The following is a 15220-nucleotide window of genomic DNA, read 5'->3' as shown; positions in this document are numbered from 1 at the left end:
CACTAGACCCCGCCCAGTTACTGTCAGGTGAAGGCGGGGTTTACCCACCTGTCCATCACAGGGATTTTTGCGCTTAAAATGTATTTATCATCCATATTTATTCATCTTGATCAAATCCTTTTTTTAGTGAAAACATCTGTTCTCCTGGTCACTCCTAATTCATGGTGTGAGTATCTCTGGTTTGTGTCTCTGCAGTGACTTTCTAGTGCTCTAGCAGCAGCTTGGGTCTCCGCGTTGAAGCGTCTGTGAAGTTCTGGTCGCAGCAGCAGATTGCTCCTTCTGCTGCCTGTGAAACATCTGCTGACGGTTGTGGTTGGATGGTCGTTCTGCCTCCTGAAGACGCAGAGTGCTCCAGTGTGTGTTTGTGTGCGTCAGTCGTTTGGGTTCCTGTTCTTAACGAGCCTTCTGTCAGAGAAACGACCCACAGACATGACTCACCATGGGCTGGCCGTCGGTCCACCGGAAGTCTCGCTCAAACATCTTATCGCTCAGCCCGATCCACTGGTAATCTCCACCCAGACCTGCAGGATTAAGTCAGGTTTAGATCAGTGGGAGATGACGGGGAAACTCGTGTCTCACTCCAGGTAGACCCTCACGGTTGACGAAGGTTTGCTCCTCCTGGGACAGGATGCTGGTCAGGTGGGCCCCCTGCAGGCGACACTCCCTCTCTGCAGCCTCCCACGGACGCCGATGCTTGAAGTATTTGTAGCAGTGAGACTGGAACTTCTGCCAACCAGATCCACACACCTCCGTGTCTGCAGACAGAACCGCACCGAGTTCAGAAACACCCCGCAAACCCCCATGGGGGTGTGGCCTCTCACTGACGGGTCACTTTCAGGTCATCGCCTCAAAAATGACTCTGAGGGGTGTTTGGTGAACACAAGAACATCAGGCAGTGAGGTTTGATGACTTCACAGAATTTGTGTGGCATCAACCAATTGGGGGGGGTTCCCAGTATTTGCCCGTTCAGGTTGAGTCTGTCCCACAGAGGAAAAGATTCCTCAGAATCTAAACCTCAAACTTTTCTTTAAAGTGTCAGGTTTCTTTAAAAGCAGTCCTGGGGGGCCTTGGAGCTGTCACAGACCTCTGTGTTTGTGGGGGGGTCTGGAGCTCCGCGGTCCGGGAGCCAGAGCATGGTCTGGCGTGACTCATGCGGTCCATGGAAGTGTGTTGCTGCTACACAAAAGCTTTAATTTGTTTATCTCTCATCAGCCTGCGTTTCTGTGGCTGCAGAGGAGCAGCTGGGGAGGAAAAGCCCCTCACTGAGCGCGCTCAGTAACACACAGTTGGACTTCATTAACCCGTCACAAGTCTCCAGTTGTGTGCAGGTCAGACGCACATTTCACTGAGAATGACTGAGAGCGGCATAATCAGCTCCGCATCGCACACAAAGGCGGTTCTGTTGTCGGCTCAGAAAATGTTTGATGCCAATAAAGTCCTGATGGAAAGTTGCTGTGGAGGACACTCAGGAGCCACCTGGAGGCTCAGGTGACGTCCTTCTGCGGCGCTGAGTGCAGGTCGGCCTGAACGCAGATGATGTGGGGGGGCGCACAGCTGCAAAAGCTTTCTGGCAGAATAATGGAGCAATTATCTGCCTTTCCACGGAGGAACACTACAACAGGACATCTGTGCCTCCGTCCACAACCAATGTGAGGAGGGGAGGCGGCGTGCCCAACGACGCATCATTTACATCCAAGTTTCCACATCTCGCTGCCCACATGGCGTCCATAATTCACATGGATCCAGAGATGCACCGGGAGACCCCGGAAATCTGACCCGAGGGATTTCCATCTTCCTCTGCAGGAAAACACTTTCATCTGAAATCCCTAAATGTGACTCTGACTCTGTAGCTCCATTATTTTTCAGGTTCTGTAGCTCTTAAATCAGATTAATTTAACTTAACAGCCTATTACAGAAAAATAAATGAGAATATATTATTGTTTGCCCAGGAGAGAAGGGTTTCTGCTTAAAGCTTGTAACTCATCCAGGAAGTTTGTGAGCCAAAAACTAGATCACATGACCGTCCAGCAGCCACATGATACGTTCACTTCTTTTCTGCTCATTCAACGTTAGTTTTTCTCTGGTCATCAGATGTCTTCCTTTTCTGGAACAAGATCAGTTCTGCTCTTCAGCTGCTGGGACACGCCCACTGAGGTTGATCACTTGTCAATCAAATGACCACGCCCCAGTTCTAGTACTGCTCTAGTCCTACAAAAAAAAGTTCCAAAAAATCTCGATGTTTAAAATATTCCCGCTCAGGACTTGAATATTGTTTTTACTCTGGAACTGATGAATTCACTAAAAGAAGAAAAAAAATTCCTGCTGGGAAATTCAACAGTGACGTTAACGGAGACCGGTTTGGTTCTGTAACAAAACAAACTGCTGATGCTGGAGGACCTGAGTCCTCACGTGGATTAGCAGCTTGGACCTCAGACAGTCAGGATAGGCTGTTACACATCCTCGACGCTGAGCCTCAGCACTGGAACACCCCAGGGCTGTGTGCTTAGCCCCCTACTATACATCTGCAGACGATACCGACGAGTCTGCCTGTAGAGACGAGGTCCAGCAACTGTCCACATGGAGCTCAGCCAACAACCAAACCAGGAAAAAGGAAAACAAACATCCCATTTTAACCAGCGGGGACCGCGTGGAGACGGTGACTTCTGCTTTCTGGGTGTTCACGTGGAGGACAGTCTTTCCTGGAGGGTGAATACCGCTGAGCTGCTGAAGCGGCCCAGCAGAGACTGCACTTCCTGAGAATACTCAAGACACAGAGACTGCTGGTGTCCTTTCATCGAACCACAATAGAAAGCACACTAACGTACTGTATATCCATCTGGTACTGCAGGTGCACGGTACCTCAGCAGAAAGGTCATCACCAGCACCCAAAAGACTTCTGGCTGCCCTCTCCCCTTACTGGAGGAACTGCATCACTGCTGGTGCCACAATAGAGCCCAGAACATCATAAAAGACACCACACACCCCAGATATCCTGTTTGAACTGCTGCCACAGGACTGCAGACTTACAGCAAGCAAGTAGCCCTAAAGACAAACACCTGGAGGAACATCTGGCAACAGACGAGGTTCATTTTCAACATGTGAAGGACCCGACCGAGCATGAAAAGATGAGAGTCTCAGACATGGGCAGAGGTCCACAAATCTGTGAACAACTACAGGAGATAACATCACCAAAAGAAGAGAACCTGAAGAAATCTCTTTGTGATGCAGATCTGCACAGACCACCTGAGAAGTGCAGTACCAACCTGAGTATGGGATCTCTGCGTGCAGTCAGAACATTTCCAGAAAGGTTTAGAGCAAACAGACTGTGGTCTTCTGCACAGAAACATGACTGCACTTGTCAAAGAACGTCCAGAAGACAGTTGGTGTTCACGGATAGTTTAAGCTTCTGGAAGTCTGAGAAATGTGACTCAAGCAGCTGGTAGAACAGCTGAGTAGGCGACGCTTTCATCAAAGTTGTTTGAAAACAAAGGTCAATGGAGCCAGCGCAGTTCAGCATGTGACCACTAGGAGTTTGTAGCATCCTATAATCTGCTCTTCACTTCTGTCAACTTTAGTTATATTTTTAAACTCAGATTCTTCTTCACAAGAACCTCTCATATCAGAATTTTAATAGGAATTGGTTCGTAATAACAGTCTCCTTCAGTGTGCTCTCTGTGGGAGACAAACCTCCTTCTGCAAATCTGCATACAAACAAAACGATGTGCTGAGGCAGAACACCACAAAAGAGTCTCATGTTGATGAAATGATGAAGTAAACATTTGGATGGACAGAAGTGTGTGGAGGTGACCCGGATCATCGGAGCGGCTGACCTTGCTCACAGAGCCTCCCCATGTAGCTGGGCAGGCAGGTGCAGGTGAAGGAACCGATCCGGTCCAGGCACGTAGCGCCGTTCATACACGGGTTGGAGTCGCACTCATCAATATCTGCAGACCAGAACACAGGGTGGCGTTATCACACAGCATCGGTCTGTCAGGGGGTGGGAATGGGGGTAGCTGTGCACCTATTTCGCAGTACTGCCCAGTGAATCCAAGAGCACAGAGGCAGATGTCCCGGGTTTCCGTCTGGAAGCAGGAACCTCCGTTCTGACATATGCTGTACAAGCATGGATCAAGATCTGCACACCAGAACAATGGAGAACCCGGAGGGACTTTCTACACGTCTGAAACATGACTCAGGCTGTAAGAGAAACCTACGATACCTCTGATGTTCACAGTGGGGGTCTCCTCATAGGAAGCAGGTGCAGTATCCGTCTCTGGCTGCTCTGTAGTCCTCATCTTTACCGGAACCTGGGGGTAGGACTCTTGCAGAATGGGGGCAATCTCATTGTCATAATTGACAAACTCCTCTAGCAGACTGGTAGCTGCCGGATCAGGGATCAGAGCCCAGCGAGGGATGGAGTGAGGGCTGTGGTCGAAGGTGTAAACAGGGGAAGTGGTGGAATGTGTGGTTTGGTGTGGTGTATGTGTAGAGCTTGTGGGGGAGGAGGAAGAGATTGTTGGTGGAAGCTGTGTACCATGATTGGAGCTTTGCGGAGACAATCTAATTGAGAGTAGAGGTTCAGGTGTGTCCTCAGGACTCTTCGTGGTTGATCTTATTAAGGGAAGAAGGGCAGGTGTGTCTTCAGGACTCTTTGTAGATGACCATGTTGATGGTAGAGGTTTGGTTTGGTGAACGGATGTGTAGATAGTCAGTTTGTCTTGTTGGTTACTGGTCGTGGGTCTTGTGGTTGATCCATTCTTGTTATCTGTAGGGGTTGTTGCGACCGTTTGGTCTCCAGATACATCTGGGAACACAGTACCTGTGACCTCTCCATCCGGGTCACTGAGACGGACCTGTTCCCCAGACGACTGACCCTCCTCCTCCCCAGACAGCTGCTCTCCACCTGAACCTCTCTCTGCACCAGCATTTGCAGTCGGGTTATCCACTGCTCCAGGTGGAGGCGTCGGGGAGTGAAGCTTGGAATGAGTGGGTGGAGTTTTACTGGTTGTTGTGAACGGCTTTGTGGGGTCTTGCTCTTGCTCAGAAATCCCATCTTCTCCAGAGGCCGATCCTTCAAGGTCTTTGGCCTGGGCCTGTGTGCTTGTCTCCTCAGGATTTGGGTCTGGGATGAAAGTAAAAACCTCCATTTCTGTCTCGTTGGTCATTCCACTTACAAGGCGGTCTGACGCCTGAGTGAGAGGGACATCTGTAGAGCCTTCTGCCTGCGTCGTGGCCTGAATGTCTCCAGAACCATCTGGGACTCCAAAAGATAGTACACCATCTGAGCCAGACGAATAGATGACCGAAGTGGATGTTTCTGAAGGGGTTGATGGGACTGAGGGCAGAACCGTTGAGGTGGTCTGTGCTGGTTCTTCAGTCATCAGGGCCTTAAAGTCTGTGACCGTGTCAAACAGAGTGTTTTCAAGATCTGAAGAAGTCTTCGGATCGTCTGTCGTTTCCTCTGTTGTTGTTGTTTCCTCTGTAGTTGTTTCCTCTACAACCGTCTTCTCCATGTCAGGATCTCTGACGTTGTAGTAAAAGGCGGTTGTGTCGTCCACATCTTCGGTCGTTGGCTGACCAGCCGTGACGATGTCAAACAGATCTCCTCTGGCTTCTTCTGGAAGATCAGGCTCAAAGGACAACTAGATAGATGAGAAACAATCAAAACTTTCAATCAACTCTGGTTTATTCTATGGATTTGTTGTTTTCCATTCTTCTTAACCAATGAAATCAGTCTGAACTATCTCAGCTCATCAAATGCATATCATCTATGGTTCGGAAATGTCTTGTTGGTACATTGTAAAGAATAGAATAGAATAGAATAGAATGTGGATTTTTATTAAATTAAGTTTCAACCATCAATTACTCAACAGAACCTCAAACTTCTTGGCGTGTTTTTGTGGTCTGTTTCGCTAAATTTTAGTTGTACAAGCCAGCTTGGAGCAACATGAGCAAATGGAGTGTTCAAATCCAGGCATCGAGGGCCGGCCTCCTGCTGGTTTTCCAGAAATCCTGCTTTATCTGCTGCTGATTACCTGGATCAGGTGTGTTTAGCCAATAAGGAGCTTCAATGGTCGGTTGGTTGGAAGACATGTAGGACACCGGCACTCTAGAACTGACTTTGGACACCCCTGATCTATTTCTTCTGTTTTGTTCTCGTTGTCATCTAGACGCTAATGAAAGTTACCAGGTTAAAACTTCAAAAGTGGATGTATTTCTTGTTATCAGTATGTTGGTAACAAAGTAAATGTCGGGAAGGAGTTAGAGGAAATATCCTTGTACCTCGTGGTTCTCGTTAATGAAGCTGATCATTGGGGGTGGGGAGCTGGTGAGAGGGTTGAGGGGGTCGGCGTTCCCGCTGCCAAGGACTCCATCGCTGGTCAGCTGTGTGGGGTCGGAGTAGAACGGGAAGGACTCGGAGAGATTTAACGGCTTATTCAGAAGGTCCAAAACCACGTCCACCTCAGGCACAACTGGAAACAAAAGAGAGAAACTGATGGAGACGACTGGATGACATGTTTCAAAGAAACTCTACGACTCAACTTCAAGACATCGTCACTAGGATGAAGGAGAACCTTCATCAACCTCTGACAAAAAACGGTGTAGTGAAGCCGGGCTGATGTGAACAGGAACTTCCTGAGTGTTCTTCCTCTGATGGAGGGTAGGGTCTGAACGTTTTCCTACTAACCCTAACCTTAACCCGGTACCAATCTGCCTTCGGTACCTGTTAGGGTTGGGTTATGAATGGGGCGGAGCAGGGAGGTTGTGTATCAGATCAGTACCGGATGCGGTAATGGTTCCGGACCCGGTACCAGATGCGAATCAGTAATGGTTCCGGGTGTGGTACTGGTTCTGGATGCGGTACCGGTTGTGAACCCGGTACCAGATGCAGACCAGGCTTGGGTTAGAGTACTGGTTGTGGACCCGGTATCAGACGCAGACTAGGCTTGGCTTAGGGTACTGGTACCGGCTTCGTCCTGAAGTTTAGTCCATGTCTGACAAAACAACCAGACCCCTGATTTAATTGGAGCGGCTAGCACTTCAAAAAATGACGTGGAGGTTCGATAACTGTGCGTCAATATGTGACGACTTGGTAATGAGAATGTGCTGGCTGGGCGGGGACAGAAACTCCCTGCTCCGCCCCATTCTGATGCATCCACCTGCAGACAAATAGATCCCTGAATGTCTTTGTCTTCCTGGTCCAACCTGGAATCTTGACCAGAACTGCACGACTGGATAGCTCTGATTTTGCTGCCATTGTTACGTTGGAGGTGTGAGGGGCTGTAAGCTAGTGGGAGAACGTGTTATCAAAGGGATGATGGGACGTGAGGGCAGGCTCACTCTGTGCCAACAGCAAGAGCTGAATTTCCACTGAACTACTGCCAGTCTGCAGAAACTATGTCCTAGAAAGTGACAAGTTTTTAAAAATCTTTGCTAAAAATGAAAAAATCAATTTGAGAAGACGACTGGAACACTTTTACAATATCATCAAAACACGATTGGAGTGGGACTTTACAGTTTGACCAAAGTAAACATATTTTCTGCCTGTTTTATTTGAATCATCAGTATTTATCTCCGGTCTGTTTCCACAGCAGCTCTTTTCCGATAATGACTGAAACAATCTCGATGGTTCACTTGTAGAGTCAACAATCCCAGGTTTCCTTTAGTTCTGCTTTCAATGCATGCTTGTGTCTCCTCATCAGGGCTTCACGCTGCAGTGAAGCAAACACTGAAGAAGGGACGAAATGAGAAACACTAACGTTCACCAACAACGAGCATGTGAGGTACTAGAACTGAAGGCTGTATCTCCCTAAAATATCGGAGGGATAAGAGCAACTTCCCAGAGTACCACGATCCTGCTGATGCTTCTGACTCTCCAAAGAGGCTAAAGCATCAGAGCTGGTCACGTTTCTACTTTCTCAGCTGGCCGTCTGTTTTCCTCAGAAAGCCTCGTCATCTGACATGTCACTGAATACGTCTGTTCAAACCTTCAACCAGTTGTCCAAAGAAGAGCCTTGCCAGGCTCCAGAGACCCCTCATCCGTATGTCCTCATGCTGGATGCACGGTAGAGGCTGCAGTCCACGTTGCTGGTGAGGTTCTTTAGCAGGTGAGGGCCCGTCACCCGTCACACCGGCAGCTTGTGTTTGCTCTGCCGTGGTCCCAGCAGAGGCTGTGATGTGTTTACAGTCTGTGCACTCACACAACTGGCTGCACTGATTTCCTGACCTCATCGTTTCCACATCTGGCTCCGTAACATTTTTCTGCTCAAACCCAAAGGTAGCAAACCGTTTGCTGAGTCCAACTCAGAGTCTGTAAAAGTCTGTAAAGCAGATTACAACTCAGCAGTGAGAGTTTAAAGAAAGCAGAAGACAGCCAGAGGTGACAGTTTTGAGGGACACGCTGGTCTTTAGACGCCCAGCAGAGGGCGCTATATGAGGGAGCTTCCTCTTTTAGTAATGATAACATTGACTTGCAAACAGAAGGCAAAAATGGATCGCTTAGTTGGGTTTATGAGCAGAAAAGCTTAAAATAAAAGATTTTTTGATGGAAAGAAATAAAATATCAAATATGATCAAAATAGACTAAAAAAACACAAATGCATCATGGTCAAAGGTGCTTACGCCTTGTGTTTAAGTTGTGTTTTTCACTTAATGACATTTGTCAGGAAAAGTGAGAAACCTGAAGTCATTGGAACCTTTGAGTTTTCTTTACAGGTTTTAGCATGAATCAAAGGTTAGAAATAACTTTGACGTAACAGGAAGTGCCTTTGAAAGGGTGGAGCTTTTGATTGACAGGAGGTGCCTTAGATGGGGCAGGGATCTTAACGGGAAGTCCTTTTGAAAGGGCAGGTTAAATGATTGATTGACAGGTGTCTGGTTAAGCGTCAGCTAAAGAAAGGCCTGACGGAACATGCTTCAACAACTGAGGGAAATGATAGTTCTTCTGGAAAGAAAGGGTTCAATGACATCACATCCTGTAAAGATGATGACCGCTGAGTGGAAACACTGATCTATCACTCAGACCGTTTCCCACCAATGGATCACATGACCAGAGGATTCCTTTCATCTTTGAACCCAGTGGGAATCGCCTTTCCAGAACTTTGGATTCCAGTTTGTTAGTTTTTTTGAGTCATCACACAGGAAGTTCCCTCACAGTGGAGTTAGATAAAACAGGAACTCCAGCACAGAACATGAACTTAAGCACAGACATCAACCTCAAACCCCTCCCCTACCTGAGTGGTTGGAGCTGGGCATGTTGACGATGATGATGTGGAGAGACGTCTGGTCAAACGGGTCTGGACCTGCAGGAACGGCCCCAGACTGATCAGAATCTGGTTCAGGTGGAGCTTCAGAGGACAGGTGTTCCTTGAACACCACAGCGGGCTGATGTCCTGGTTCCACGGAGAAGGAGGCGGGGTCCAGCTCTATTGTCCCCTCTGGTCTGGAGGTCTCCTCTGCTGTGGTTTTTGGAGACCAGCTTAGTTCCAGGTTTGTAGACTGGAGACTTCCATCAGGGGGGGCATCAATGCTGCTGTTAACCAGCGCTCCAACCCCACCACCATGAGAGACGTCCAGTTTTGGAGGTTGTGGTTCAAATTTGGGTAACGGGGGCAACGAAATGGTGTCTCCTCTTAATGGAATTGGAATTGATTCTAAGAGAGGATTGTCGAAGTTTTTAACGTCATAGTCGTCAAAGGTGGTGGGGGGGCTGGTGGTATGGGGGGAGGTGGGCCGGCTTTCTGTGCGCGGGTGCTTGGTCGGTTCAGCCGCTCCAGCTTGGAGTTCCGCTTGCTGAGGTTGGGCGGGCATCTGGGTGAGGGGGGGCACTGTCCAGCTGCCGAGGGTTGGGGTGTCAGGATCCTCCTGGGGGCCGGCGGTGGTCGGTTCTGGCAGCTTAGCTGTAAGACAACAGACAGAGAAACAGGTTTTACGCCTAAAAGCTCCACAGAATCTCTGCTGGCCGTTTCCCAACGAGGTTTTCATCTGGCTCATTTCAACTTTCAAGTCTTTAATCCCAAGTCCCAGTCGGGTTTGAGTCTTTGAGGTCAAGTCTGATATTTTTGTTATTTAAGCCATTTTCTTTTTAATCACTTCATGACAAACTGTTGTAAAATTTCTCTGCATCTATGAGACTAACTTTTGTTAAATCTGAAAAAAAAGTTTGTGGATGATGTCTGAATATTGTGTCGTTTGTCAACCAATGAAATAAAGAAAATATTTGAGTTTCTGAGGTCAGAGGTCAGCCAGATGCAAATGTCCCACCTGACCAAAGGTACTTTTCACTGAGTATAAAACAAAATTTAATAAACAGTCTCTGCAAAATTGTATTCAAAGTAATATGAGAAATAAAGTCGTAAGAAGTGTTGCATGGTCGCCCTCGCCGCCTCCCTTTGACCCGCCCTCACTGGTTGATGTTCGAGGGGCTAGGAGAATTTTGGTCAAAATCCCTTTGAGGAGTAAAAATTTCTGTGGCGTAACCCCAGCGCACACTCCCCTAATGCTTCTCAGCTGATTCTTATTTGACACTTAAGCACTGCACAGAGCCTCAGTCAATGCGAAGTATTGTTTGTGTCACTCTGCCTGCATTACCGAGCGTTTCTAACTGGACCTGATCTTCTGTTTCTGACCCTGCTTGTTCTCTGACTGCCTGCTGCCAGCCCTGACCCTTGTCTGGACTCTGACATCTATAGTCTCTTCTTATGACCCCATGCTCGTGATTGACCTCTGCCAGTCTGACCCTGATTTAGCTTTGTGGACCTTTAGCTGTGCTAACAAACCTGCTGCATATGGAACCAGCTGTCTGCCCGTTTGGGACAGTATTAAAGTTTTTTTTATTTTTTTTATTTATTTGGTATCCTCTTCTCGAGTTCAAAGGCCAAAGATTTAACCTGAAGGCCTGTGTGTGAAAGATTGCTTAAACAAAAGTTATCTTTTGCCAGAAAATGTGAAAATCGACAAATTTCACACTTTGCCACAAAAATGGCAAAGGTCCAGTGATCAAAACTTCCTTTGGTTCCCTCGAGACGTGTCTTTTAGTTTCATTAGTAGTAGTTTGAAGAGATTTTGGCCCCTCTTTATTCTGTGATGTCATTTTGTTTGAGAGGGGGGTTGTTCACTATTCTCAAAGTTCTTTTTCTCCATGGGTACTAGACGCGTACGAAGTTTGGTTAGTTTTTATGTATGTTTGCTCAAAGGGTCGGTAAAAATGGAAGTCCCGGACTGCTACAGGACATACAAATACATGAATTCTTTATATAAAAAAATGCTTTTTGTTCAACTACACAACAGTGAACACTCTTCTCTTCTTTTTAAATAATAATGGTTCAGTCCAACTTCATTAGCAGGAACTGACATCCCATAATATTTTACCACTCACACTATATTGTAACCTTTATTTTTTATCAACTCTGGTACATGAAGAAATTATCTTTACTATCATTTGGGTAAAAGAAAACAGTTGTCTTGGAAGAATGTATTGATATTTTTATCTAGAAGAAACTAAGAGACAAATGACTTTCAAGTAATTTTGGGGGTTTCAAGCTTAAAGGGGGAAAACATTTTCTTAGAGGTTCAGATCGTCTCTCCTCATATGCATTGTTCCAAAACACATTTTTATGATTTATGTTTCAGTAACCGGAGAACTACGGTGTTCTGAATTCAGAGAATGACTCACACCAGCAGTATCAAACGGGAATCGGTCTGCTGTGCCTCAAAAATTGCTCCTCATACGTCACTAAAGTGATAAAAATGAAACTCTGACTAATTCTAAAAACAGTCTGATGGACCAGCAACGGTTATCCAGTTTAATGTGTTTACAGAGAGACGTCATCGCTGATATGACGTCAACAAAAACGCGTTATCAGACAAGCCGTTAGCTTACAGCGACCTAAAAAAAGGGGTCGTGGTTTCAGGGGTCAGGAATGAAAAATAACCCATCCAGACGCTGCGTTAGCCTTCAGGTTTCTGAGGTTAAACCTGCCAGACGACAAAGCTTGTGCTGTTCCTGATGCAGCCGTTAAAGACTTGTTCTTTATTGTGTGTTCTAGTTCCTGAAGATTTATTCTCTTGACGCACAATGCCTTCCTCTGTGAAGGTGGAGGAGCCGAGTCCACGTGGATTTCTCCCGGGAGCAAACTTCACCGACATCATGCTTTAATAAACCAGGAGAAAGTGACGCCACTCGGCAGCTCCTTCAGGCCTGGAGGAACGATGGAGGGTGGGAGTCTTCCCTCCTCCGCTCCTTCACGCTTTCCTCCTCAAGCGGCTGAAGGTGAATGTTGAGTCCCAAGTCTAGACCGGCTAATTGCAAGTTAAGTCCCAATCTAAGCAGGCAAGTCTCAAGTCAAATCCCAAGTCAAAGTACCTATTCAGAAATGAAGTGCCAATCTGAGCAGGCAAGTCTAGATTCAAGTCTCAAGTCAAAATAGAGAAGTCTCCAGTCAAAGCAGACAAGTCACAAGTCAAGTAGCAAGTCAAAGTAGTCAGATCCAGAGTTTAAGTCCCAAGTTAAGTCTCAAGTCTAAGCAGGCAAGTCCGTAGCCAAAGTAGACAAGGCACAAGTCAAAGCAGGCAAGTCCAGAGTTGAGTCCCAAGTCAAAGCAGAGAAGTCTGCAGACAAAGCAGACAAGTAGCAAGTCAAGTGGCAAGTTGAAGTAGTCAGATCCAGAGATTGGGAGAATTTCTGATGTACAGCACTCTGTACTTGCAGACATTGGGTGGGTGGGGATGATCTTTTAAATTAAAAGAGTAGCATTGATGCTCAGCGTCTTTATGGTGGCGGGGTTCACTCAGATCCAAAGTTAACAAAATCTCCCTGCAGAGATGTTGTGGAGTTTGTCTTTTTCTGAATCTCTAAGCTCCCTTCCGGCTGGAGGACATGATTGAGTCGACACATTCTTACCCCCAAGTAGTCACACATTGACGTTTGGCTAAGGACCCCTCCGCCTCACTTTTGACGTTTTGGGCACTCAGCGATAAGCAACTCCAGACCTCGAGGACCGCATTCCTACATGTTTTTCAGCACACCCCGCTCTGGCATGTTCTAATTGGCTGGACACACCTGAACAGGTAATCAGGGATGAATAGGGATGAATAGGGATGAATTGGGCTTGAATATCTGGAAATCATGCAGAGACCTCCAGCCCTGGAGTTGCCTATCCCTGCCAGCAGTGGACGTGGTACCGGGCACAGACGCGGTACTGGTCGCAAACTGGGCCTTACGTGGCACTAGATGCAAACCAGTACCGGGTTAGGGTACCAGTAGTGGGTTTGGGTACTGGTGTGCGGTCTGGAGGTTGGGGACCCGTGATTTAATGGGAACAGCCAGCATGTCATGAGTGAGGTTACCGACTTTGTCCATTTTTGGGACGAGCTTGTGTTGTTGAGTTCACAGAGTTCGGTTCTGCTGATCGGTTCTCACTCCTAAAACTGAGTCACTTCTCTTCACTGAGGCTCTTCCAGCTGCTTTCTGGGGTTTCTATAGAAAATGCCCCGCCTCTATTTAGGCTAACCTGCATTCTGTCCTAAGATTGTACTCAACATTCTCTAAGAAGCCTCTTGCATCCTCACTCATTTATCACTGGATGAAGACTTCTCTGTTAATCGTTATGATGACTTTGGCTGTAAATATTAAACAAAAATATTAAAAAAGTGTTTTTTCATTTAGCAGCAGCTTCATGAACCCAGAAGCTCAGAGAAAACGCTGGCCGACAGCTTCACACAGACGGCTGTTGTTTCACATGCTGAGGGGTTCTGGCCCCCGCAGACCGGGTCTGGCTGTTCCCAGCGTGAGCCCGGCCCAAACATGAGGTCATGTGTTTTAGCTGCAGCCATCTGGCTGAGCTGAGTGCCCCCCCCCCACCCACTCTGCAGCCTGACTGCAGGTCTGAGGCGCAAATCTTCCTGATGGATCTGGAACCTCAGAGAGGATGGGACGTACAGGAGAACCCCCCCACAAGCGTTAGTGTGAGCTGGCGCTGTCAGGGCGGGGTCCAGCTGTAACGCATTAGGGATCATCCCCATTCTGCCCTGTCTGTTGGGGGGGGCAGACTGGGTTTTCCCCCATAAAAACCTGCTGGGTCATAAACATGACTGGGAGGGGGGTGGGGGGTATTCTTCTTCTGTTTGTGTCTCAATGATTTAAGACCACAAACCAAAAACCAACAACAAGCTTTTTTTAGTGTTGGACACGGCGGTAAAACAATCTGCAGAGTTTAGTCTGTAGATGAACAGCCGAGTCTAGTTCTGTCCAATCACATTTTCTATCTTTTAAAAGAACTTTTTGTCTCAATTTTGGGGGTAAATTGTTCAAATAAGTTTGGGTTGGATCAGGCGATGTTGATAAATGTCTTTGCGCCTCACCCCAAAGTATCCGGATGAGCTCTGAGAACCTGCAGCTCCAGTGGGTTCAGGAAAAAGATGGAAGTTCTGGACAAAAACGCTCACTTTGGATTAATATCCTACCCTCTGATCGAGTCACTGAAAACGTCACGTGTCCAAAGCCGAGTTCCTGATTGGCGGATGCGATACAGCGACCTGTCAAACTTCTGATATTAAATTTTTGGCCGCCCAATTTCAGTCACATGATATCTACTGGAATTATCATGATATCTACTGGAAATATCATGTTATCTACTGGAATTATCATGTTATCTACTGGAATTATCATGTTATCTACTGGAATTATCATGTTATCTACTGGAATTATCGTGATATCTACTGGAATTATCATGTTATCTACTGGAATTATCATGTTATCTACTGGAATTATCATGTTATCTTCTGGAATTATAGTGTTATCTTCTGGAATTATTGTGTTATCTACTGGAGTTATCATGATATCTACTGGAATTATCATGTTATCTACTGGAATTATCATGTTATCTACTGGGATTATCGTGTTATCTACTGGAATTATTGTGTTATCTACTGGGATTATCGTGTTATCTTCTGGAATTATTGTGTTATCTACTGGGATTATCATGATATCTACTGGAATTATCATGATATCTACTGGAATTATCATGATATCTACTGGAATTATCGTGTTATCTTCTGGAATTATTGTGTTATCTACTGGAATTATTGTGTTATCTTCTGGAATTATTGTGTTATCTACTGGGATTATCGTGTTATCTACTGGAATTATTGTGTTATCTACTGGGATTATCATGATATCTACTGGGATTATCATGATATCTACTGGAATTATCATGATATC

The 15220-nt window shown here is 46.5% G+C and overlaps 1 protein-coding gene across 1 annotated transcript in view; it reads right to left on the bottom strand.

Moving 5' to 3' along the window:
• Positions 1-438: 438 nt before the first annotated feature.
• Positions 439-15220, bottom strand: part of vcanb (versican b) — a gene marked incomplete at its 3' end in the record, with an annotated part of 26751 nt that continues 11969 nt past the window's right edge. Inside the window, 7 exon segments of the mRNA XM_036214614.1 lie at positions 439-521; positions 597-755; positions 3831-3944; positions 4022-4135; positions 4220-5642; positions 6283-6473; positions 9234-10058. Of these exon segments, the coding sequence (XP_036070507.1) occupies positions 439-521; positions 597-755; positions 3831-3944; positions 4022-4135; positions 4220-5642; positions 6283-6473; positions 9234-10058 (2909 nt within the window).

The sequence above is a fragment of the Oryzias melastigma genome, linkage group LG12 (assembly GCF_002922805.2).
Source record: "Oryzias melastigma strain HK-1 linkage group LG12, ASM292280v2, whole genome shotgun sequence".
Lineage (NCBI taxonomy): Eukaryota > Metazoa > Chordata > Actinopteri > Beloniformes > Adrianichthyidae > Oryzias > Oryzias melastigma.
Note: the sequence above shows the minus strand (reverse complement) of the source record. Positions and strands in the feature narration are given on the sequence as shown.